Source organism: Odocoileus virginianus, chromosome 1, assembly GCF_023699985.2.
Source record: "Odocoileus virginianus isolate 20LAN1187 ecotype Illinois chromosome 1, Ovbor_1.2, whole genome shotgun sequence".
NCBI lineage: Eukaryota > Metazoa > Chordata > Mammalia > Artiodactyla > Cervidae > Odocoileus > Odocoileus virginianus.
Window position 1 is genome coordinate 54,033,441 of NC_069674.1, and position 26,114 is coordinate 54,059,554.

General features: G+C 41.1%; 1 protein-coding gene across 1 annotated transcript in view; it reads left to right on the forward strand.

Moving 5' to 3' along the window:
* Positions 1-10,477, forward strand: part of NPSR1 (neuropeptide S receptor 1) — a 152,316-nt gene extending 141,839 nt beyond the window's left edge. Inside the window, exons 7-9 of the mRNA XM_070468387.1 lie at positions 3,870-3,956; positions 8,647-8,827; positions 9,883-10,477. Of these exons, the coding sequence (XP_070324488.1) occupies positions 3,870-3,956; positions 8,647-8,827; positions 9,883-9,973 (359 nt within the window). The 3' untranslated portion in view covers positions 9,974-10,477. The remainder of the gene's footprint in view (positions 1-3,869; positions 3,957-8,646; positions 8,828-9,882) is intronic.
* The last annotated feature ends 15,637 nt before the right edge of the window (positions 10,478-26,114 follow it).

The following is a 26,114-nucleotide window of genomic DNA, read 5'->3' on the forward strand; positions in this document are numbered from 1 at the left end:
ATTAAAAATTTAAAAAGTTCAAAATTTTTAGAACTCAGGCATAACTGTTAAAATGTTCGATTTTTAAAATTAATCTGAAATACATGAAGTACCAACATATGAAAAAATAATGATTTTAAAATATTATCAGGTAGACTTCCTTGTTAACAAACAAATCACCCAGACTCTTGTAGGTCCACTTATGCCTACCCCCAGCCCCAACCAGACAGGACTTCATTTAAAATCTCAGGACATCAGTTTTTCCCCCTTCAGAGGCTCAGCCCACCAAAAAAAAAAAAAAAAGAAGGTTCCCAGTGGCTCTGCAAGTGGCATGAGGAAGAAAAGGAGCAGCAACTGGCCACTTCGGATACATCCTTGAACTAAGACAGCCCAAGGCAGCATCCTGCTTCCAGTCCAAAATCTAATCCACTCACTGCCTCTAGGCTACCCCCTATTAATGCACAGTGACAGCTGAATTTAACTGCTTTTCTCTCCTGCTCAGCCCCAAGGCCTGAGGGGAAATAATCCTTTTATCTCCCAATAAAGGAGAATTACTGGTATTTTGCAGCTCAGCTCACTTTGAAGAGCCATCTTCAGGAGCTGGAGGTTTTGCATTTCCTAGAGTGGTTAGATTAAAGATGCTTTTCACTGATCTCCTTGGGAGATGGAATGGTAAGAGTTGATTATATTGTCACCCAGTTGCCCTGTGGAAAGTACTGCAAGTTTCCATTTTAAACAGATTTTAGAGCACAAATGTCATTCTCAAAAAGTTTTCTGAAAAACTAAGTCTTCAGAGCCATGCCGTTTAGGAGCCAGCTGTTACACCAGCAAATGGAGATACTTTGAAAAGATACCATATGATCTGCTGTCATTTTTACTCGCCCCCATGGCTATAATCCCATCCTGATAATTATCTGATGTATATAAATTCTATATACAGATAATACTGAATAGTAGCCTATCTAAATATAGTAATGAGTCTTCCCAGGTGATTCAGAGGTAAAGAATCTGCCTATCAAGCAGGAGGCTTGGGAAGATCCCTGGGTTGGGAAGATCCCCTGGAGAAGGATTTGGCAACCCTCTCCAGTATTCTTGCCTGGAGAATCCCATGGACAGAGGAGACTGATTGGCTACAATCCATGGGGTCACGTAAGAGTTGGATATGACAGAGCGACTGAACAACAACAACAAATTTACAAACAACAACAAATGATTTTCTGTTCAATTCCATAAAGGCAGCTCATTCCTCCTGAAACACTGTTAAAATTTCATTCATCCCAACTAATAAGGAAATTGACATTCTCGCTATGGGGCTTGGCACCTTGAGTACATTATTTTATTTTAATCTTCAAGACAACTCTGTGAATTAGGTGTTTTATGCTTCATTTTTGAAAGTGGGAAACTGAGGCTGGGAATAGTAGGCAATTTGCATGAGATGACACCACTAGTTAGTTGTGGAACTGGAGTGTGTATTCAGGTTTGATCTTGAAGTCTGTATCCTTCCCAAGACACTACCTTGGAAATCAGGGCTTCAACCTTGGCACTGTCAGTGTTTTGAACTATATAATTCTTCTTTTGTGGGGGACTATCCTGTGCATTGGAGAAGGCAATGGCAACCCATTCCAGTACTCTTGCCTGGAAAATTCCATGGACAGAGGAGCCTGGTAGGTTGCAGTCCATGGGGTCACCAACAGTTGGACACGACTGAGTGACTTCACTTTCACTTTTCACTTTCATGCACTGGAGAAGGAAATGGCAACCCACTCCAGTGTTCTTGACTGGAGAATCCCAGGGATGGGGGTGCCTGGTGGGCTGCCGTCTATGGGGTTGCACAGAGTTAGACACGACTGAAGCGACTTAGCAGCAGTAGCAGCAGCAGTCCTGTGCATTGAAGGATATTTAGCAGCATTCCTGGTCTCTGCCCACTAGATGCCTGGAACACCCACCCCAACCACTGTGACAATCAAAAATGTGTCCAGTCATAACCCCAGGGGCAATACTTTCCCACCTAAAAACCACTGCTGCAAACACTCCTAAAGCATTTTCTCCCTTACACCACTGAAATTTTGTGGTTCTGTGAAATGCACGGAATAATCTGAAGGCCCTAATAGTGCCTAAGAGTGGTCTTACAGGGTAGACATCAAGAAATAAAAATCAATTATATAATTAAATATAGCATTTCAGTTCACTGCACAGAAAAAGCCCCTTATTCCTATTATTCCTGCTAACAGCTTGTCTTCTCCAATGAGTAAGCATTCAAACTGTGAAAACAGACAGAAGCTTCGATGACTTGCAGCTGCCTCAGAAATTCAGCCCAAACTCCTCAGGGAGACATTCAAGGTCTTCCCACTTTGGCCTCAGTCCTTCTCCCCACCCTCAAACCAGCGTCCTTTCAGGCTCCAGCCAAGCAAGATGACTCACCAAGATTCTAACACTTCCTACATTTTCTCATTTCCCGTCTTGGCTGAGGACTTCCCCTCTGCTTCAGGCGTCTTTCCCAATCCTACGCCCCCACCCCCAGCACGGCCTTGGGAATTTCCGCCTCTGCCTTGTGGCCACCCTCTGCATTACAATGGGAGAACGGCTTCCTTCTTCTTTCATACTTGGTTTTTGGTTTTAGTCTTTCTCATCTCGCCCAACCTCATGCTGAGTGATCTTTCCTGTTGGATTGAAAGTTCCCAGAGAAGAGGAACTCTATTTTTAGCCTATTTAGTTTAGTCCTTATCTCTTGGTGGGTTGGACTGGACTGGATTGCAGACAGGGTAGAATAAATAGCACAAAGGTAAATTTCATACCAGTTTCCATGAGGATTTAAATACATTTCAAATGTGACATCTGCAGGTGTAGTGAGGGCCAGTGAACATGGTATTTGGGCTCTAGGGTAGTCCTACCTCATATGACTTAAGTGTGCCGTGGGTGGGCCTCTGACCTCGGCCACCACTAGGGCTGTGTCCCTTGAGCCTTAATCACTGGCACGCAACAGAGGGTGTGTTGGGCTGGCCTTCTGTCCATGCCTCTCCCTCATTGAGGGTCTGCTTACGTCCAGAGGGAGGGCATCTTTTCCCAGTTTTCACAAAGGCACCATGAGGGCTGGTAGAAGCCATGATAGTAAAAACTCTCCCACAGCTTCAAGTCACTCTGTGTTAAGTGCCTGCATTCCTAAATGTGCCATTTAACTACTCCTTCTACTAAGAACTACTGTGCTGAATTCTGCCCACCTAATCAGTTATTTGTTTTACCACCACTCCTTGACTAGAGACGGGCTTATATTAATTCATTCAATAAATATTAATCATTCACTAGTTTAGAGGATACAGGAGTGAGGAAAACAAAGTCTCTGTCTCCATCAAGCTTACATTCTAGTGGATTCTTAAATTTAATCCTCCCATGTTTAGTATCAAACAACCCACATAAGATTAAAGTTATAACCAGGCTCTTATTTGGAACAGGTTTTATTATATCTCTGGCTTGAGCTTTCGTTGAGAGTGGAATTTCTGAGTTAGATGAGTAAGTTCATCTGGGGTAAGATTTCTAGGAAAACGGCTTTGTCCTAGGTGGCTGAAGGGACAAGACCAATGTCTCGGCATCACCCCCTGTGGTCATGTGGCTCATTCCAGATTCAGTTGATTCAGGGCATCCAGCCAAGTCTCTTGAGAGTCTGGATGTCCCAATGCATTTGCATTTTACTTTAAGCTGCAAAGTGAGCAGTTTCTAGCATCCAGGCCATTTACTCTGAATATGTCAAAGGGCAGGGCGGGGGCAGGGGGGGTTCCTCCTGGGCATAGGTGAGGAGGATGTAGGTGGTCCCATGACAACTGTGGGTCTAACCTACAATGTTCCTATCGGCAGAAGCAGCACTTCACTTTATGGTTCGCTTTTTGCATCTGCAGATGGAAAGCTGTGCACCAGTTACAACCGAGGGCTCATCTCAAAGGCAAAGATCAAGGCTATCAAGTATAGTGTTGTCATCATTCTCGGTAAGCAACATCCCTCCTTGTGTTGTAAAACTGTGGACATTCCAAAAACAAATTTGTACCTGGGACCTGGTGACACGAAGTGCACACAGGGAAAAAATGTGTCTGTGGGAACGTCTGCCTCTTCCCAATTAGAAAGGAATGTGTGTGTGGAGCTTACCAGTGTCTCTGTAGCTCCCACACTGGCCAACATTTGGTTCCCTATATCTATCTTTATGAATATTGTTGTCCAACACAGCCATGGGGTGGATAATGTGGAGAAAATATCTAAGTAAGACATTACTAGCTGAAGCGGATGTTCACCATCATCTAGTTGACCCAGTTGCTTTTCTGAAGGCATACACTCCCCAGAGCTGAAGTTCAACAACTTAGGAAGACAGAAGTGACATTCCATTTCTTCTGGATATTTAATTTTAAGGTCACCATAAATTCTTCCCTAATGGATGCCTTATTTTCCCTGCTCGCTCCTGTCATTTTCCCTTTCCTTTTGTTTCTTTTTTGGTCTCTCTACTCTTAAGACCCATAAAGTCACTTCATCCAAGAAAAAAAGGTATTTCTAGAGCACCTAATATATGTCAGATTGGTGTTATATTCTTTGTCATTCCCAAACCTTCAAAACTTCCTCCCCGTTTTGTCCCCTCAGTTAATGGCCCTGATTCTTTTTTTTTTTTTAATCACCCTGATTCTTATTTCACAAGGAAAACACTCTTGTCAGAATAGAACTTCCTCACTCACCTGCCTTCATATCCATGGACCTACCTGCATCTCTGCCTTTTCTCCTATTACTATGGATAAACTGTCTCTGTTCCTTAATCCAAAATGCACTTGAGCTCCGTATCCCATTCCTCCCTGCTAACTCGAGAATTCTCTTCCTGCAATCATCTCCTCTCCCCAACAGGTATCCCCCTTGCCTGGATCATATGCACATACACATATGTAACAGCTCCCTCTATAAACTCCCCAGTAACAGACCCTCTTCTTTAACACTCTCCTTTCAAGCAGACCTCCTCCCTTTTTCATCTGTCATTCTCTGGAGCCTATTTCTATTAGCTTTCTTTCCTATTACTCTAGTAAAGGCATACTTATCAAGGTAACCACAGCCAACAAAATGCCAGATGTCAATACTCAGTCCTTAGTTGATTTCTAAACAACATTTGCTCAGTCCTTCTTTGGAACACTTCCTTTGCTTAGAAATTATATCTATGATTTCTACTTGAAATTTTTTTATAATTCTACTTGAAATTTTTATTGATGATAAGCTTAGCATACTCGACATGAAAAACCAGAAGTCTTAGCATGCTTTCTTATCTCCTGCAAGTTTACTCGTCCTCCTGTGTTCCCGAGTTTAGTAAATGACTTCATCTTCCATCGACACCAAAAACCTAAGGGTCATCTGTCTGTCATTATTCTGTTTCTCTTCCACGCCACATATCTAGTCTATCAGTAAGGCACAGAAGCTTTACCTGCAAAAGAGATCTCAAATTCAACCAGTTTTCAGCATCTATACAATTATTTCCTTGATCTAAGCTCCCACCAACTGCTCCCAGGAACACTGGAACTGCAACTGATCTTCTCTTAATCCTTCTCTGCAAAGCAGATAATGTGATCTTTTTAAAAATGTTAATCAGACACTATCACAACCCTGCAAACTCACCTATGGATTCCCATTACATTGGAATAAAATCTTACTTTTTCCCATGTCTTACACAGTGATCCGTCCTCCAGCCAAATATCCAGACCCATGCCCCTGCTCTCTTCCTTGCCCATTCTATATATAACAGTCACACTGGTTTTCTTGCTGTTTCTTCAAATGTCAATTTGTTCATACCTTGCAATATTTCCCACCTGAAATGCCCTACCTTCAGATGGTGGCATGGCTTATCCATGCCATGGCTTAATAACATCTTGCTTTCCAACACCACCACCTCTTCAGAAAGGCCGTCTTGGCAAGTCTTAAATGTCTCTCCTATAGTCTTTACCCTACCTTATTTTTCCTTTGTATTTCTACTTCCACTTGACAGTATAGGATATATATTGATCTGTTTATTGTCTATCTCTCCTGCTGGCAAAATCCCCATGAGCAATGACTTTCGCTTTTGTTTTCCTTACATTATCACCAAGGGCTTATAGGGTCCTTGCACACTGTGCTTAATTAATATCTGTTGAAAGAACGAATGGGGATATGCATGAAGGAAAAGATTTGTGCCATTTCCTTTTTTACCTAACTCAAAATACGACCCCTCCCTGCCCATCTTGTAGCTCTTAGGAGCTCTGGGAGCACAGCTCTCATGTTAGCTCTGCTAGTACATTAAGTCACTAGAGTTGTCCATCTCGCCTTTCTAAAATGCATCTGCAAATGCCAAACAGACCACATGCCGTGTGACTTAGCCAGAATACAATCACAAAACAACACTGCAGGCAGACCTGGGGATAGAGCATATACCACCCACTGGAGCTCAAAATCCTTTCCCCAGAAGCTTCTGAAGTAGATCAGAGATTATCTTGCTTTCCCAGACAATTAGGAGCATGATACACATGATGTTGAGTCAGGAAGCATACCTTATATATATGTTTCAGAGCCAGTATTGCCTTTTATAATCAAGAGCCATAAACATAGGCACTGGATTCCCTTTAGTCAGAGAGCAAGAAAGTCCACAAGGAGGTCAGCCATGTCAACAATCCAATCAGACCAAAATGCCCCTTCCTATAACAAATATTTTGTAATGCCCCTTTACCATTCTGAAATGAAATGTATACAAAAACCTATGTACCTAACATAATTCTTAAAAGGTTAATGTATAACATAAAGGGAGAATAGGAAGAAAATAATTTATAATAAAATAATACAGATTTCAATATATAAATACTTGGATACAGTCCTTAGTAGAATAATGAAGTAATAATAATTACAAATGGAAACCAATGCAGGTGTGTTTTCGTGGAGACATAAAAAATAAAGCAGTGTTGCTGACATTGATTTTATTTTCCCAGTAGGTGAACAAATCCTCCTAAAGTTTCAAATTAAACAAAGGAATCTTTCCTCTATTTGCAAGGGAATTGGACTTCTGGAAAACTCAGTATTTATTTAAAATATTGTGGTCATATATAAAATAGAATCAGGTTTCTAGACTGGGGTCATTATAAACAGATTCTCTGCTCCATAAATGTTCAAATGGGCATTTGAAGGATGTATGGGACATGGATGGGACTGGCTGCATGATGCAGGAGAACAGGTATCCCTAGGAAAACCAGAACCAATACACACAAATATATACACACGCATTTTCAAAATTCCCCCAGACAGAAGCTTTGCCCCTGCATGCCCCAGAACCACTATCTGCGCCAATGCCAGGCTTTACCACCAGAACCCAGAATGTTCAATGGTCTTTGTGTTAGAACTGTTCCCTTTTAACAGACTGTCAAGGTCAAGGAGGAGAAAAAAAAAAAAAACATGCATCAGTCAAAGAGTTATGGCGACAAGCTGATTCCTGCAGTCAGATGGCAAAGGAAGCCTGACTTCCCTGAGGAAAAATCCTATGACTGAGAAAGGGAAGAAAGAGACTGGAGAGGATGGGGCGAGAAAGTAAGAGCGAGTACATGTGGGTTCCAGTCAACCCCAAGAAGGTTTATCTCTATGGTATTAATCTGCGTTCTCCAGAGAAATTACATATACATATATAAAGATATTTATTGTAAACAATTGGCTCATTTGACTGTGAAGCTGAAAAGTCCCCAGATCTCCAGATCCAGGAGAGCTAATGGTGTCGTCTCAGTCTGAGTCAAAGTATAAAGGCCAAAGAGGATCAAAGTCTTAGCCAGAAGACAGTCAAGCAAACAGAGTGACTCCTCTCTCACTCACTCTTTTTGTATTCAAACCTATGGATAGATCACTGCCCACCCACATTGGGGAGGATAATTTACTTTTCTTAATCTACAAATTCAAATGTTAATCTCATTCAGAAATACTCTGAGAACACAGAAATAATCAGAAGTACTGATTAACAAAAAAATCTGAGCATCCTATGACCTAGTCAAGGTGGCACATAAAATTGGCCATCACACTCTGGGTCTCCATTTCTCATCTCCTTCCTCTGAGGATTTGGATCCAAGCAGAATCAGGGTCTTACGCACACTAATGGACTTGGTAAGGGGTATATAGTTGGGTGTTGCCTGGAGAGGCTGACTTGAAAATGGAAAATAAAATTGAGAATCTTGTGACTTAGCCAGGCTGTGTTTTGAAACATTAGATATCACCCCTGCCCCTCGCCTACCCCCAAAGAGGAGTCACTATGAAGTGCTCCCTGTTCTTTACCATAGAGTCTCCAAAGGGATTTGCTGAATTTTCTTTCACACTGTGTAGAATGAGAGGCTAAGGCCATGCTGAACAGCTCCCAGCCTTTCAAGGATCACTACAGTAGTTAAATCAGACCCTCCCTTTACAGAGAGAGAAGCTCCAGCAAATTTACTCAATTTTAGAAATGCGTCAGTGGGATGTAATGTATATATGTGTAGATGTGTGTGTGTGTGTTTGTTTAAGTAAACATGACATTAATATGAACACACACAACTGTTCTAAATATCTCTGAGATCCCAGGTGCTAAGGAACCTCCTCATTAAAGCTCCACTCGGGGCCAACACAGAGGGCCCCCTGGGCTGTGGGCTGCTACAGTCCTAATGGTTCTCTTCTCCCCAGCCTTCATCTGCTGTTGGAGTCCCTACTTCCTCTTTGACATTTTGGACAATTTCAGCCTCCTTCCAAACACTAAGGAGCGTTTCTACGCCTCTGTGATCATTCAGAACCTGCCTGCCTTGAATAGTGCCATCAACCCCCTCATCTACTGTGTTTTCAGCAACTCCGTATGCTTCCCCTGCAGGTAAGGGGCATTCAGACATGGGGAAGCCCACTGCACTTACCTCCAACCTTTGTCTTCCTCATGCTAGAGCTCCCTGGCGGGTTATAGATGAGAAACTGAGAGTCAAAAAGTTTCCCCTAGTGTGACAGGTTCAAATCCAGGCCCCTCGGCCATGGCTCATGCTTTCTCCTATACCACATCACCTCTTATAGCAATCATCCTAATTGAGTCACATGTAGAAGATCCTTATTTTAGTTCAAAGCTTCTCCACATGAGTTGCCTCAATACAATGCCATGGAGATAGCAGAACACAAAGAATATCATTTTACAGATAAATTAAGGCTCACAGGTTAAGTGACGTTATTGAGATTAGATGAATAATTAGTTACAGAGCTGAAACTAGATCCCTCCCACAATGACTCAGTCTGCTGTTTTTCAGCTGTTTTACTGCACAAGCTACAGGGAGTAGGTGGAAAAATCCATAGGAGATGGAATCATAGTGGAACTGTTTCAGGCTTGGGTTTGATGCCCTCCATTGAATCTCTCTTCCATCAGTTGACAAGACCTTTCAAGTCCTTCTAGAATTATGGATGAATGGTAGCATTTCTCAGTGATCCTAAACATCATTGATATGTTAGAAGGGCTACCATCCCTCACCTGCCTTGCCTCTGGCCTCTCACCCATCAGCCCCTCACTGCCCTCCCATTTCCTCTTGTCTCCATGATAGAATTGCAGAATGGTTGCAGGCTTGGGTTTGATGCTGCCATTGTTGATTCATAGCTATGTGTGACCTAGGGAAAGTTATTTAACTTCCATAAACCTCCATTTCCTCACATGTAAAAAGGGGCTAATAGCACTAGCAGTGCCTACATCTTGGCCAGTGATGTCCTTGTCACTGGGCTCTGGTACTGATCAGTAGGAAGGAGGGCTGTGAGTGGCGGGGAAGTATAGTGAGGGCTATTACATTAAAAGTGTTTAGCACAATGCCTGATCCTTAATAAGTTCTCCGCAAGTGCTAGCTCCTAACAGTTAAATTTTTCATGACGCATGATTTTTCCTCTTTGTTCTTTCTTTAGGGAGCAAAGATCACGGGATTCCAGAATGACATGTCGGGAGAGAACTGAGAAGCATGAGATGCAGGTTCTGTCCAAGCCAGAATTCATGTAGGTCATGGGGCAGCAGTAGCACTGGGCTGAGCCCCATCAACTCTCCTGGGTTCCCATTAGCACCTTGGGCCTGTGTATAAAGCTTGAGCCAACTTCTCTGACCTGCACCGTTCATCGCTTGGGGGATATGCAAGGCAAACATCGTAAAGAGTGTGAGTCACCTGCCTCAGCAAGTATTGGCCAATAGGAAGTTACAAACTACTCACACCAGCCAGGAAAGATACCCTTTCTTTCCCTACCATTCCCAGCTGCCCTTCTCACTGGTCAGCACCAGAATCAACGGACAGAGACATTGCCGGCCCGGGGCCCAGGCTTGGGCAAGCAGAGGGGATTGACTAAAAAAGCATGTTTGTACATGTTCTTATAATTACAATTTAAGAAGTAAATAAAAGGCTTACCTGAGCCTAGATTTTCCTCCCATTTTTGGATTCAAGTTTCAGTAGCTGTGGCCAAAGAGATGTTTGTCCTTGAAATGCCAACAAATAATAAATTCATTTCCAGGCATTGAGGCTTTGCGTCTCCTCTGCAGATGGCCATGGTTGGCAGATGGATGTGTTGGCAGCAGCCAACCTCACAGTCCCATTGTATCGACAGATGATTTGCAGAAAGAACATAAGTGCTGGCCCTCCAGAGAAAAATCGAAATTGAGGGGTACTTTATCTGGTAGGAAAAGAAATAGCGCAAAAAGTCATGGGGTTCTGACCTCCAGGCTCTGAGAGTTGGCACCTGGGTCTCACACATGTCTTTCTGACCCTCTGAAGGCTCCTCCCTTTGCATTCCACACTTAGGGCACTCTGGGCTCCATGTCTCATACCTCAGGGACACTTCTCTCTCTATAGTTGGGAGCTGAATGCCTGTGGCTTTTCCAGGCATGATGTTTCTGTAATATCTTTATCATTTTTGCACATTTTAGCCATTGTCTATCTAACACCTTGGCTGGGAAGCGCTCGTGGGCCTTATTTTGACAAGTCTGGAGTTTGATATATATAAGCATAATCCAAGTGAAATATGACTAAATGTTTTCTAATCAATTTTTGCTGTCAGATTTTTCCATAAGTGGAAGTGGAATAATTTAATTTGATTATATATACATCCCCACCCACGGCTCTAGGATGTGTGTGAGCTCCTTATTTTTAGCCTCACATACATTCTTGACATTAAAATCTCCTTGGCAAAATCCTCCTTCCCAAAATTATCCTGAGCTTAAGTCTTTTTTCGTCTACTGCTAGTGGAGTTATTATTTTAATAGCACTCCATTCCTCATTATGGTGTCAACCCAAAGACTTCATGCTTAAGGTCACAGTGGCATTTTTCCCATAAACTCTCTTTTCAATTCCATCTGACCTTAAGAAAAGTATCTCTTAGGTAGAAATCAGACTCCTCAGTCACCAGCTCTCTTAGAAGTACTTTCTGAATTTGAGGAGACTGAATAATCTAGTTGTACATCTACAGAACAGTATTGAAGGCTGTCTTCCTTCCTGTCCAACCAGCTAAATATGAACAAACCTGGAAGCTTTGAGAAGTGCTTTTTGACATTTCACTTTAAATCAAGATGTGCTACGGAATACCCACATAATCATTGCTAAAATAACTGTCTGCATGGGAGTCAATTAACAGTGCAAAATCTGGTGGCTGTCCTTCTTACATGGCAAAATGGGAGGCCTGGGTTCTTTTGACAGATGCTTTAAATCTCGGTCAAGCTCTGGTCTGAAAAAGGCATTACATGCCTACCTCATCCATCAGTAGACTTTGAAAGTTAAGGAGAGAGTCAAGTGAGGGGTTTTGTGGGCTTTAAAAACTGTGAATGTGATTTTGTAGTTATTGTAGTGCTGAGACTCCTATTCCCAGTGAAGACTGGAGATCAGTAAGATAATGGTACAGGCTGCTGCAAGACAAGCTGTCAGTACAATGAAACTTGCTTCATATTGGTGAGGACTTTGGGATTCTCATTTTCATGTATTTTCTGAGCTTGAGGAAACATGATTTAAACACTAAGGAATGCTGGTAATAGTTTCATAGTCTTATGACCTTGGAACAAATTATTTAATGTTTCTGAGCATCAACCATCTCATCTGTAAGATGGGAACAAAATAAGGCTGGAGCAGAGAGTCTTGTGGGTTCTTTACAGATACAGGTTCTGAGATTATAATGGCTTAAATTACATCCATAGAGTCATAGCTTCTGGAATTTCTTCCCCAGAGGGACAATGACTGTATGACTCATAGCCGAGTTATTTGCTCTTTAGAAGGTGTAATTTCTCCATCTATCACCATGAAGTCAGAGAAACATCATTTCCCAATTGGGAAATACAGTTTGAACTCTTGGAGAAAATAAGCAGGTTAGTGTTGTGATGTCATGTTTATAGCCTTGGATGCCCAAGTGGGGCCAGAGAAGCCGGCAGAGTGATATATAAAATTAAGAAGCTTACTTCCTACACCAAGATGTTACAGACACCTATGACTGCATTATCACTTAGCTTCAGGCATAGGCAAAAATTTAGGATAATAAGGATAGATGTGTTTAATATATTTAGCCATGCTAGAGAAAATAAGTGTCTCCGCTTTACTGAACTAAATTAAATATGAATGGTAAAAACTTTCCTTCCAGGGCTTGTGTTGAGCATAATTTAACGGAAGTTTAATTTTGCCAGGCAACATTTCCCATACCTTTTTAATGGCTTTAATTTGTGATTAATGATGAGAAAAAAGTATCCCTTCTCAATCAAACACGCAGCTTAAACTTGCTTCACCACATCATTATGACAACTCTAGACATCCATATACAGAAAGGACCTTGCCTCTTCCTTCTGCATCCACAGGGTCAGAAGGGACCACAAGCCTGCATCTGGTGGGGAAACAGGAAAACAAAAATATTTTTAGCAAGAAATAAAGTAGCTCTACTCTTCTAAAGTCATCTTAAGTGAGCTACAGTCCTTCTGGCAACTAGACTTTTTTTACAGTCATATGAATATACCTCACTTTATATGCAGATCTAACAGTGTTTCTTGCAGTTTTTCAATTGCATTTGATTGAAAGTAAATGGTCCTGTTGAGGGGCCAACCTCCTCGCTTTTGGAAACCTGAAAAACACACGCCTCATGTCTCTGCAGCTGCATTTTAAGACTGCATTATCCTCAACAGGGCTGGTTTGATTAACATTTTAAAAATGCAATTCCATGCATACAGAATGTTAAGATGGACAGAGGCTTGAGTCATGTAGTCTCATGGTTTTCTGACTATTTGGGGACTCTCTAAGAGGTCCCAAAGAAGTGACTCAGTATTCATACTCATGTATACAACAATAGCATTTATATAAAGTCTAGACAAAATTAAGATAGTTAAATTGCTTAAAGTCCTTGCATTACCTGGAATGTGGTAATGTGGTAGATTAGACATTGATACACCAAGAATGCATGTTTTCATTTCAAGAATGTAGGTTGTAATCACTAAAATAATAGAAATAAAGAACTATATAACTTTGAAACTAAAAGAGAAGAAAAACATGATAAAAGGACTCAAGCAGTCTAAAAGAAGGCAAGAAAAGAGAAGCAGAAATATGAATAGCTGGGACAAATAGAAAGCACATAGGAAAATGGTGGATTTTTTATCCAAATATATTAATAACTGTAATAATGTAAGCAGATTAAATACTCCAGTTTTTTTTAGATTAGACTTTCAAAGAAACAACTATATGTTATTTGCAAGAGACATGCCTAAAACACAAGGACACAGAACGTTTGGAAATAAAAGAATGGACAAAGGTATTCCATGGAAACAGTACTAAAAACTGATGAGACTGTATTAATAAAAACTAAATACATTTTAAGGGAAAAAAAGCATTAGTGGCATTAAACAGGGACATTTCAAGTGATAAATGTTTCAGTTCAGTGAGTGATATAACTCTAAATTTCTAAGCATTTACAAGATGGCCTCAAAATATGTATTTTCAAAAGTTGTCAGAACCATCAAACAAATAGACAAGTCCACAGACATAGTGGGGAATTTTGTCACATTTAATTTCAATAATTGAAAGAGACAAAAACTAGGAATGATCTACAGAACTGGAACAACATGAATAACACAGGGAGAGCACATTATCCTACCACTACAAAGTAAACGTCTTTTCAAGCACATGTGAAGCAGTTACAAAACTTGACCATATGTCAGCCATAAATAAAATAAGCTTCAAAACATTCAAAAGATTGAGCTCATAAAGCCTGGTTTCTCTGATCACAATGCAATTATGCTAGAACTCAAGAGCAAGAGCTTAACTAGAAGATTACCAGGTTTGGAAATCAGAAAATATACTTCTTAGTACCTATAATCAAAGAAAAAAGTACATGGAAAATAGGAAACAATCATATTGAATGATAATGAAATTATATCAAAAGTGTGGGATACAAACAAACATACTAAAAAGAAGAATTTTTCTTCTTTTCCTTTAAGTTAATGAACAAATCATCTAGTTCATGAAGTTAGGGAAATTCACCAAAACAAAGCCACAGGAAATACAAGCAAGAAAATAATGAGCAGGAGTAAATTTAATAAAATAGAAAAGAAACATGTAATTTTAGAAGCTCAAAAGACAAAATTCTGTTTTTTGAAAAAATAATAAAAGCAATAAAGCTCTTGTGAGATTGGTCAAAGGGAAAAAAGAGAGCAGGCACAAGTAAGCAGTATTATTTATTTTAAGGATATCCCTGTAGGTCTTGAAGTCAATAAAGAGATAATAAAAGGATATTATGATCAAGTTTATACTAAAGCAAACTGAAAATATAGATGAACAGCCAGCTTACTATAACCGACATAAGAAGAAACAGAAAAGTTGAGTAGTAAATATCATAACCACTAAAGAAAAAATATGCCTTCATTGGAGAGTTCTACCACAATTTAAATAAAAAGCAACTCCAATTCTATATACTTATACTCTTAAGGAGACTATAAAAAGAGTGTCTTTTGAAACTATTTATTAGACTAAAAATGACATAATGTCAAAGCCCTACAAAGATATTACCAAAAGGAAAATTACAAGTGAAATTTTGTCATGAAAATAAAAACAAAAGTTCCAAATTAAATTTTAGCAAACCAAATCTGGCAAAATATAAAAAGACTAAAACACATGACCAAGTTGTATTCATTTCAGGACTGCAAGTTGTCTTAATATTAGTAAACTACTCAAATAACTCATTATACTAATAGATTACAAGAGTTAAAAAAACACATTATCAGTGTAACAGATACAGGGGAAATGTTTGATAAAATTATTGGACATTAAGTCACAATAAAAGATTTTCACAAATTTGAGTTAAAAATAAATCCCTAACTCTAAAGATTATGTACCAAAAATCCTAATGATAAAACTTTGAGGTAGTCCCTTTGAAATAAAGAATGAATGAGTAAAGAATGCTAATTTCATCACTTTATTCAACATTGTACTAAGATCCTAGCCAATATAGCAAAGCAAGCAAAAACAAAAAGATAAAAGGCATAAGGATTGGCAATGCATAATAAAAATCAATTTATTATTGATATAAATATATAGTGGAATATCAAAACAATATACATTAGAATTAATAATTATATTATAATTGTAAATAATTAAAAGTAATCATAAAGTTTAGTATGGTTGCAGGATACAAAATCAATATACAAAAGTCAATATCATTTCCACACAAGAGCAACAAACAGAAAATTATTTTTCAATTGCAATTTACAATAGCCTTAAAAGATCAAGTCCTAGAAATAAATTCATAAATGGTGTGTAAATCTCTATGGAGGAATCATAGTACTATTGACAGGTATTAAAAAGGAACTAATTAAATGTAGAAATAAATACACCATGATTTATCATAAAATCATCCATTCTTCTCCAATCAATCAGTAAGGTTAATATAGTAACAATCAAAGCTCCAGCAGGAATTCTATAGAACTTTGCAAGTTGCCTCTAAAAATTTATAGAGAAATGCAGAAGGCCAAAATTAGCCAAGACGTTTTAGACCGAGAAAAAAGAAGTGGGAATATTTGATCAGCTAGATATTTGACCTTATTACAAAGCCATAATAATAAAAGTTATAGTATTGTGTCAGAGTAGACAAAATAACAAATATAACAGTAAAAAAGTTCAGAAAAAGATGTCCACATATAGGAAAACTTGTTTATTTCAGAGACAGCATTGCAGAGGAATGGAAAAAGGGTGCTCTTTCAATACATGATATAAGGAAAATTGGGCAGTTACATGGAAAAAAATGAAAATGAAAGCCTGGTGGATTATATGCAAAAGTGCTTCCAGATGGATTATGGATCTAACTGCATGAAATAAAACACCTTGAAGAAATAATGTAGGAGAATATCTTTAAGATCTCTGAATAGGGCAAGAGCTCTTTAAACAAACCACAAAAACTGCTGCTTTTAAAGGAAAAAAATTAATAAATTTGATTACCAAAAAATTAGAAAATCAAAAGACATCATAAAAAAGGGTGAAAAAGCAAGTGATAGAATGGGAAATGATATTTGCAAATGACCAAGATCTACTATTTAGAATATGTAAAACTCACATAAATCACTAAGAAAAGACAATTGAAAACATATAGAAATTGATCAGGACTTGATTTCAGAAAATAAATTTTCCAAAAGGCCAATAAAACACCAAATGAAAAGGTGTCAAATCTCACTGAAGTCAGGGAAAAGTAAATTAAATCACAATGAGATACTAATATGCACCCACCAGATTGGCAAAAATTTAAAACTTTGACAATATCAAGTGTTGGTGAAGATGTGAAGCATCAGAAATTTTCATTGTTTTCTGGTGGTAAATATTTAGTACAACCTAAGGATCAAACTAGAGTCTCTCACATTGCAGGCAGATTCTTTACCATCTCAGCCACCAGGAAGGCTCCCACAACCATTCTAGCCTTTAATTAATAAAGTTAAGGATGTATATACCCTATGACTTGGCAGTTCCGTTCCTGAGTATAGATACTACAGAAGAGTATAATTACGTGAGCCTTAATATATGTGAAAGAATATTCATAATAATTAGAGAAGGGAATGGCAACCCACTCCAGTATTCTTCCCTGGAAAATCTCCAGGACAAGAGGAGACAGGTGGGCTACAGTTCATGGGGTTGCAAAAGAGTCAGACACAATTTAGCAACTTAACAACAATCATAATAATACTGATTTATACGAACCATAACTGGAGGTGAAACAAATGCCTACCAGGACAATAGATTAAAAAATATGGTATATTTCATACAATAAAGTACTTTATAGCACCAAAAATGACCCAAAAAACCCCCACCCCAGCTGCTTGTCACAACATGAAAAAAATCTTTAAAAACATAATACAAAAATAAAGAGGATAAATACTAAAAGATACTATATGATTTCAATTATGTAAAATTCACAGCCAGCCAAATTTTACTACTGTATTTAGGGATGCATGCACAGGTGATAAAATTATAAAGCAATGCAAGGAAATTAGTTTTATAAAGTAATTTATAAAAGCAAAGAGTGGGGCTCCTTTGTGGGATGGGAAAGAGCCGTGTTTGGGAGGGAGCCTGCAGAAGAGGTGCTGGTAAGGTTCTATTTCTTGCTCTGGGTGTTCACTTTCTAATTACTCATTAAGCTATATATTTACATTTGGTGTGCTTTTATGAGTGTGTGTTATATTTCACAATTAAAAGTTTCTAAAACTGTAACTCTTCAAAGCCTTTTAGGACCATTATTCTGGAAGCAGTGCAGAGAAGGCAGCCAGACTGGAAACAGGAAGGTGATCAACTGGGTCTCGATTACACACAAGAAACAGCAGAGATGAGACGGCCCAAAGATGCTTCTGGGCTCCTTCTCTGCATTCTGAGCCAGCAATGTATCATCCACATCCAGTAACAGGAATATTGATGCCAGCAATTTTCAAAATCTGCAGAAACAGCTTGGCTCCTCCATAGAGTCTTGAGTGTCAGTCCAGTGGAAATCAGTATCTAGCTTCTGTTCTCTTGTTGCCTATTGAGGAGTCCTGGAATCCTAACGTCCTTACTCATAACTCCAACCCCCATGTCCATCCAAAGAGTCTCCTCCTCCTATCTGCCCTTTCTCATCCCTAATGTATAGCAGGTAGATAACAAGCCTGCTGTGTTACTCCCCAAGTACAGCCACATCAGCACTCCTCCAGAGAGGATCTCATGTAAAGAGGGAACGTTTGAGGCATTGCTGCCCTATCGCCAAAGAACTAACTGCCAAAAAAAGTAGATACTTTGAGCCTGCAGGAGGTGGCCAGGAGAAATATTTGGGGTCAAAAGCATGTTGACTCATCTCCATGATGATTTGACAGGGTTTAAGAAGGCTGATTAAAGGGTCCCAAATTTTGCTGCATCACAGAATCACCCACAGTCTTAGGAAAGAAGTACAGATCTTGAGATCTCCAACCGCATTCTGATTGATTGGTCTCTGAGTACAGCCTGGAAGTCTGTATGTACAGCAAGCCACTCAGGTGATCTTGTGCAGGGGTTCCTGCAGCTCTTCGAGGCGCCAGTACTTAGGAACCAGTGCTTAACAGGATGCCAGGTCTTTAAAGCCCACGTTTCTCATGGCCAGGAAGGGCGCGGGCCACCTTGGCTTACCTCTGTCCAGTTGCCCTGGGTCCAACCTGAGGACAAATGTTCTTCTAAGAGTCCAACTTCATCACCTTGCAACTGTCCAGATAATGGTTAGGTAAACCCAGGACTAAATGTTGTTTCTTCTCTCCACTGTGGACTAAATGCTCTTTCACCACAAGAAGATAGACCTTAGTATACAGTGTTTTACATGCAGGTAGATACCCAAATGAAATCAAGTGGGGAAGCATGGCCATGAGTTTACGTGATGTCTGAGAACAAGGAAGGATGCCTCTGAAGGGATGTCTGGGGGCTGTAAAAACATGCAGATAGGGTATTATACTGAAGCCCTTGAGAGCAACCTTTCTTAACCTTTCCAGTCTCAGGACCCCTTTATGCTTATTTATGGACTTCCCTGGAGGCTTAGATGGTAAAGAATCCACCTGCAAAGCAAGAGACTTGAGTTCAATCTTTGGGTTGAGAAGATTCCCCTGGAGTAGGAAATGGCAACCCATTCCAGTATTCTTGCCTGGAGAATTCCATGGAAAGAGGAACCTAGAGGGCTACAGTCCATGGGATCACAAAGAGTCAGACATAACTGACTGACTTTCACATGCTTGTTTATGTGGATTATACCCATAGATATTTACTGCATTAAAAATTAAATGTGAGAAACTGTTTAATATTTACCTATGAATTCATTTATAAATAACAATAATAAACTCAATACATAGTAACATAAATATCTTCTATATGGAAAGTAACTATTTCCCTCTTCAAAAAAAAATTTAGCAGGAAGATCAACTTGTTTTAACTTTTTGTAAATCTCTTTAAGTTTGGCTTAATAGAAGACAGCTGGATTTTCAGATCTTCTGCATTCAATCTGTGGCAATATGTTGTTTTGATAGAAATATGTAAAGAAAATCAGGCTTCACACAAATATGTAGTTAGGGGAAAAAAGGAGTATTTTAATCTGCTTCTGCACTCAATCTGTTGTGCTATTCCATGCCATGTGACCTCTGGAAAATTCCACTGTACACAAGAGAGAAAGAAAATGAAAAAGGCCCAAAAAACATTCTAGTGCTACTATGAAAATAGTTTTGATCTCACAGACCCTCCCTGAAAGGTCCTCTCCACTCACCAGGATCTGGACCACACTTTAAGGATTGCTGCCTTAAAGAAAAACAGTGTGCACATGTATTTGCCAACAGCAATAGCTATTGCTTTAATACTGCTGTCCTGGCTGCAAAGTGGAGGCAGGATGAGGTGGGTAGGCTAACAGGCCATGTGTATCTGTTTGCAAAGCAGGGTAAAGCACTAATTATAGGCAATTATGATTTCGACTTTGCTCCAAGACGACACCTCAACAGGTAAACCTAGTGATTAAACCTACCTCTGCTGTGGGCCATAGCCCATAGTCCTACTCAATCAAGATCCTCAGGGCATGTCCAGGACTGGGGGCAAGTGGTGGTTGGACTGAGAAAGACAGTGATCAGTGCATGTATGTATGCTTAGTCGCTCAGTCAAGTCTGACTCTTTGCAACCCCATGGACTGCAGCCTACCAGGCCCCTCTGTCCATGGAATTCTCCAGGCAAGAATACTGGAGTGGGTTGCCATTTCCTTCTCCAAGAATGGTCAATATTCACCTCTAAAACTACTGTGTTTACAGGGCTCTGAATGTGAGCAGACAAATGACTCTCCTCATATGCTCAAATGGACTTGCTAAGTCAGCCTACCCAGACCACTTTCTTTAACACTGAGGCTGCCAATCCAGCAATCCTGATCTGCTGCAGTTTTGTGGTTTTTTGTTTTGTTTTTTTTCTGCACCAGCACCTATCATCTTCCAATGCACTGTATAATATGATTATGATTATGTTTACTGCTTATTGCCCACATCTCCCATGAGACAAGGTTCTTTGCCTGTTTTGTTCACTGCTGTATCCCCTGGACCAGAACAGTGCCTGGGATAGAGTACGTGTTGATAAATGCTAGCGAACTAGTAAGATTTATGGGTAAAGGGGAAGAGGTGAACACTAGCCTCTGGCAGGCAGTCTGCACCCGGGAGAGGAGGAAGGCTGAGCTGAGCATGCCCAGTTTATTCTCTCCAAATTCATGACACAGTAAGGCCATTCCTTCCTCTTCGAACAACTGAAGAGCAAATAAAAGTTGAAAATGTGACATCTCTCCATGAAAGGACACATCAGAAATGAAGAAGCATCATCCACCACTGACTTTCCACAATTATTTGTTCTTAACTCTATGTGACTAACTATTAAGCCTATGGTCAGTCAGGGGTGTGGTGATTCTCCAATGAGGAGATCAGAAGTTCTATCAAGACCTTTCTCTTCCTCTTTTATCAGGTACTCCCCCAATGCCACCTACTTCATCTGGACCCTTTATGCTCCTACTGTCTCTTTGCTCCAAGTCCACCCTCCACTCCATTTGATGCTGAAGCTGAGGCTGGGACTCTGCAAACTACACTTTCCAATTCCTTTATTAGTTGTTTTTTGTTAGGTAAGGTCTGCCAAAGGGAGATGGGCAGGATATGCAAAAAAGAACACAATTTGGGGGAAATACAGGGCTTCCTTTCTGTATTTCAATCATCAGCTTCCCCACCATCTCCTCAGGGTTACTAGCAGGATTCAGACCACACCTCTCCTCAGGTGCATGAAGCTTGCCCCAGAGACCTCAGCATCTGTCCTGGGGGCCCTCCTCTGAACTCCTAGGGTAATGCCTCCTTCCTTTTGTTCTCCAGTCTTAGGGGTGGTAGCTGCTGTCTGTAGTTATTAATCCCTAGGCTACCATTCTTCTTTGCTATTTCAGTTCTCTAGTACCTGTGCACCCAATTCTGCACTAAGTCCCTTCTTTCTGAAATACCTACCATGGCTTCTCTTTCCCTTGTATGGCCCCTGACTGGTACAGTTCCCCAGTGGACCCTCCTGGGACCACTGATGGACAAGTTAGAACTGATCCCCACAGGGCTCTTATGTGAGTCAGAAACTCTCTATTAATTAAATCTCTATATTGCTGTTAATTAATTCCCTATTCCATTTTTCTTTCTTAATATTGTCCTACCACACTATCCAATATAGCTCGAGTGATCATACTGCCCAGCTCAACCCAAACAGTATAGGTTTATGACTATTGTCCCAGCATAATTATTAATAGAGCCTCCTTTTTCTCTCAGAACTATCCCAGTTTGGGTGATAAATTATATTGTCACTCTAATCATTATATGCTCTACAAAGAAATTAAATCATGTTAAGATATTCCAGCAATAAAATACCAATTACAAGATGTTCCAAGTTTGAATATTAATCCTTTCTCATCATGAATTTTCTGGGAAGAAATTAAATTTCAATGATTGAAGTCAATGATTAAGTTAGAGTTCAAATATATTAAAGTCCAAAGGATTTAAGGTCCAAAATCATATTCTTTACCCATCTGATTTAAGGGTTGAAGAAAATTAGAGTCCAATTCCCTCCCAATTTGTTATTCAACTCCTGTGTTTTATTTCTCAATGTTCCAAGGATTTGCACCAAACGTTGGAGTTGAGGGGTCCAAAAATAGCCTCTGTTCCCCACGAGAGCTTTGAATAGATTATAAAATCAAACAAAGGACAACAGGAGGGAGATTAGAGCAACACCGTTATTACTAACAAATGTGGCTTGTACCTGCAGTCAAGCTGCTGCTGCACCTGCCAAGTCGCTTCAGTCGTGTCCGACTCTATGCGACCCCATAGACAGCAGCCCACCAGGCTCCTCCGTCCATGGGATTTTCCAGGCAAGAGTACTGGAGTGGGGTGCCGTTGCCTTCTCCACCTGCAGTCAAGAGAGCCTGCTAACAATGAACTCTAGAATTAAGCTTCCCCACTGTGGTAAATAGGCTTCCCTGGTAGTTCAGCTGGTAAAGAACCCGCCTGTAACACAGGAGACCCCAGTTCAATTCCTGGATTGGGAATATCTCCTGGAGAAGGAATAGGCTACCCACTCCAGTATTTTTGGACTTTCCTGGTGGCTCAGATAGTAAAAAGTCTGCCTGCAATGCAGGAGAACCTGGGTTCAATCCCTGGGTTAGGAAGATCCCCTGGAGGATGGCATGGCAACCCATTCCAGTAATCTTGCCTGGAAAATCCCCATGGACAGAGGACCCTGGCAGGTTACAGTCCATGGGGTCTCAAAGAGTCAGACATGACTGAGCGACTAAGCATGCATGCACTCACTGTGGCACATGGAGCTACTGCTCACTAATATCTGTATTTACCCTTTCTCTTGGACACAGCTGTACTGTGCATTTCTCAGCCTCTCTTACAGGTAACTTTGGCCATATGAATTTTAGGCAATGGATCATAAAAAAGTCGTGTGTTCTCTTTTATAGCATAATCCATAAAAACTTCCATTGAGTATTTCTCATGCTACCCCCAACCTCATCTGCAAGCTGAATGGAAAAAACTCTGAGGACTTAGAAAAGGGTGAAGCTAAAAAATTTCTGGAAGTTGTTTCTCGAGGCCCTCAGGCCACCCTGCCTTCTCTACCCTCTAATTTCCTGGAACTGACCCAGGACAGGTTCTCCTACAGCAGTGCGTTAGCAACTCAGAGGAGACATAAAGAAGCAGAAGAAAACATCTATACCCCGTGGACAGCTCAAGTCCAAGAGAGAGTGAGTAGAGCTGAGCTGAGCATGCTCAGTATTATCCTCCTGCCTTCAAATCACTCAGATTAAACCTCACCAGGTAGGACTGAGGGAGCCTCTTTCTAGAGAAAGATGATCACACCTCCCCAGGAAAAATTTCTCCCCATCAAAGGAGTGTTTTCTTTTTTGTGCACCCCCGGTTTTGACTTCTAACAATCTTTCCTTTGTTTCCCATCCAGATTATACTAGCTCTTTCTCAAGACATACCCACTCCTAATTTCCTTGGTATAAAACAGAAGAGAATTACCTTTGCTTCTGTCTTGTGATTAGTCTGTGGAAAGCCAGACAAATAGGCTTCCCTGGACAAAGTGAAAGTCGCTCAGTCGTGTCCAGCTCTTTGAGATCCCACGGGCTATACAGTCCACGGAACTCTCCAGGCCAGAATACTGGAGTGGGTAGCTGTTCCCTTCTCCAGGGGGTTTTCCCAACCCAGGGATCAAATCCATGCCTCCCACATTGCAGGCGGATTCTTTACCAGCTGAGCCACCAGGGAAGCCCCCTGGACAAAGTTGAGTGAAAGTTAGAGGAGAAACAGCCCTTCTTGACCTCCCTCTCCACCTACTCCTGACTGCAGAGTCCAGGAAAGGTGATTCTTAGCAGACATATCAGCGGATCCGTAGCACATTCTTCCATTGTTCTTTGAAGATTAGTGATACTTACAAATTAAGTAAGTGATTATTACAAATCACCAGGCTCTTTCTGAAGGAAGTTTGTACCCTCAGCAACTCCCTGCCTCAGAGTTCACCTGCCATGGAGACCGCCTTCCTTTTCTTGAAATAGAGAGATGAGTTCAGATTCTCACCACAGCAGGAATAATGCTGGCATGGGCTCCCTTTAATGTGCTTTCCACACCCACAGTCTTTTCTGAAGGACACCGTCCTGCCTTTAATACTCAGGCCAGTGCTCGGTCCCATGTGGCCTAGTACCTTCTGGCTAAAGCAGATTAGACCAAGGTAGACCACCAACCCGTGGGGCCTCATCTACAGACTCGTCAGCAGATGCCAAGAGAATGAGTCATTTAGTGGGATCTGAAACCCAAATTTTATACAATCAAATGGGAGAGGTCAAAATGGACCATTTTAAGCTCATAAGACAGTAGGACCCAGGAGTAAGCAGAGAAAATTGACAAAGGACAATGGGGCAGCTGTACAGAGAAACTCAAGTGGAGAGAGGAGGTGGGAGAGAGACCAGAGAGAGACAGAACAGTTCGGAGGAACTCATCTATGGCGGTATCTTGGACCTGACAGTTGTTCAATTCCTTCTAGCCCCCTTTTTCACTGTGCCTTAGGTGACTAGAACAACTCATTTCCATAATTGTTATCAGAATGTGATGAGTGTTTCCCTAGAAAACCACGAACATGTGAGCTTCTTCTTACCTACCTGTCAGATGGCTTGAGCAACTACGTTTGGGAATAAAGTGTGGATAAATAATATAGAGTTTGGCAATACTGGCACTTTGGGAAGAAAGGAGAGTAAGAGAGTGAATATTTGCTTTGTTCTTTAGGTTAATATGAGGTTCAGAGGTTAAGGTAAAGGAGAAGATATCCACAGCAAAACTCATGCCAAATTGAAGAATTCTCCAGACCATAGGAAGAAATAAAGGCAATTCCTTCAAGGACATTGTGTGTGTGCATAGCCTCACATTCAGTAGAGAGCTCAGTTATGAAAAGGAGGTGCTCTGAAATTTGCAGAATGAATAAACTAATGAGGCACATCTACCCCAGATGGAGAAAGCCTATCCGTTTTATTAAAATTTTCCAACCCTTAAAAGTTATAACATGAGAAGCTGCAATATATTGAATTATCTCAATCCTCTGCCCCCCAAACAAAGAAGTTAATAAGGAAATCAAGTGAGATGAATCTAAGACTGACAGTTCAAATAGGCCAAATAGCCAAAATATCTGCGGTATGTTAGAATACTTTAAATAAGGCCCTGGTGAATTGCCTTTATTAAAGAGCAAGGAGTCCTCAGAAAGGACGTTTTTCGACCTGCCGGAAGTAAAAGTGAGGAGGAGCCTAGAACCCCTTATCACCCTGTAGTGCTTGCTTCCCTGCCGGCACCCCCAGCATGCCCTTATGCCTGTCCAGCCTGTCCATCCCCAAGTAGCTCTGGTCCAGCTGGGGAGAACGTCAGCATCCTGACCAATGAGAGTTTAAGGTCCCTCAGCAGGCAGTAATCCCCAAGTCAAAGGAAGGGAATGAGATATGAACACAGAGCTGCACTCGACATCCAGTGCAAACCCCGGCAGAACCCGCCTCTGGTACACAGCAGCACCTGCACTTGTCCAGAGGATGGGCGAGGGTGAGCCTGCTCTGGGCATGAGAGAGAGTGAACGTGCGCTAAAGGGAAGAGCTGGGTGCCCAGCACAGCCCAGGAAGACAGGCCTGGTTCTTCAGAGGAGAGAGGCGACCTGGTATCCTGTGGTATCCACCACTGTGTTGGCCACTTTGGCAACTCCAGTTTAGACCCATCAGGGCTGCTCTCTCCCCTTCTGTTAAAGTAGAATACACACGGGGAGAGAGGCACTGCCAGCCCTCAGCCAGTCAAAGGGCCAGGTACGGGGCCAGGATGAGGAGGGGCCCTGGCCGCACCACCAAGCCTGCTTGGAGGAAGCAGCGGCACCAGGGGGAGTGGAGACCACCTCTCCTGAGGAACTGGGACGACCTCACAGGGAAGCTCACTTGGTGTAGCATTAGGTCCAGAGTTCTGAGGAAGGGAATCCCATAAAGACCACAGAAAGAAGACCGGCCTCCAAGACCGGCTGACACAGGATGGTAGCGGGCAGGACTGTTCCTAAGCAGCAACCTCTGGAAACTGCGGGCAAGGAGTGGTCCTTCATCACCAGGTGAGGGCAAGGATG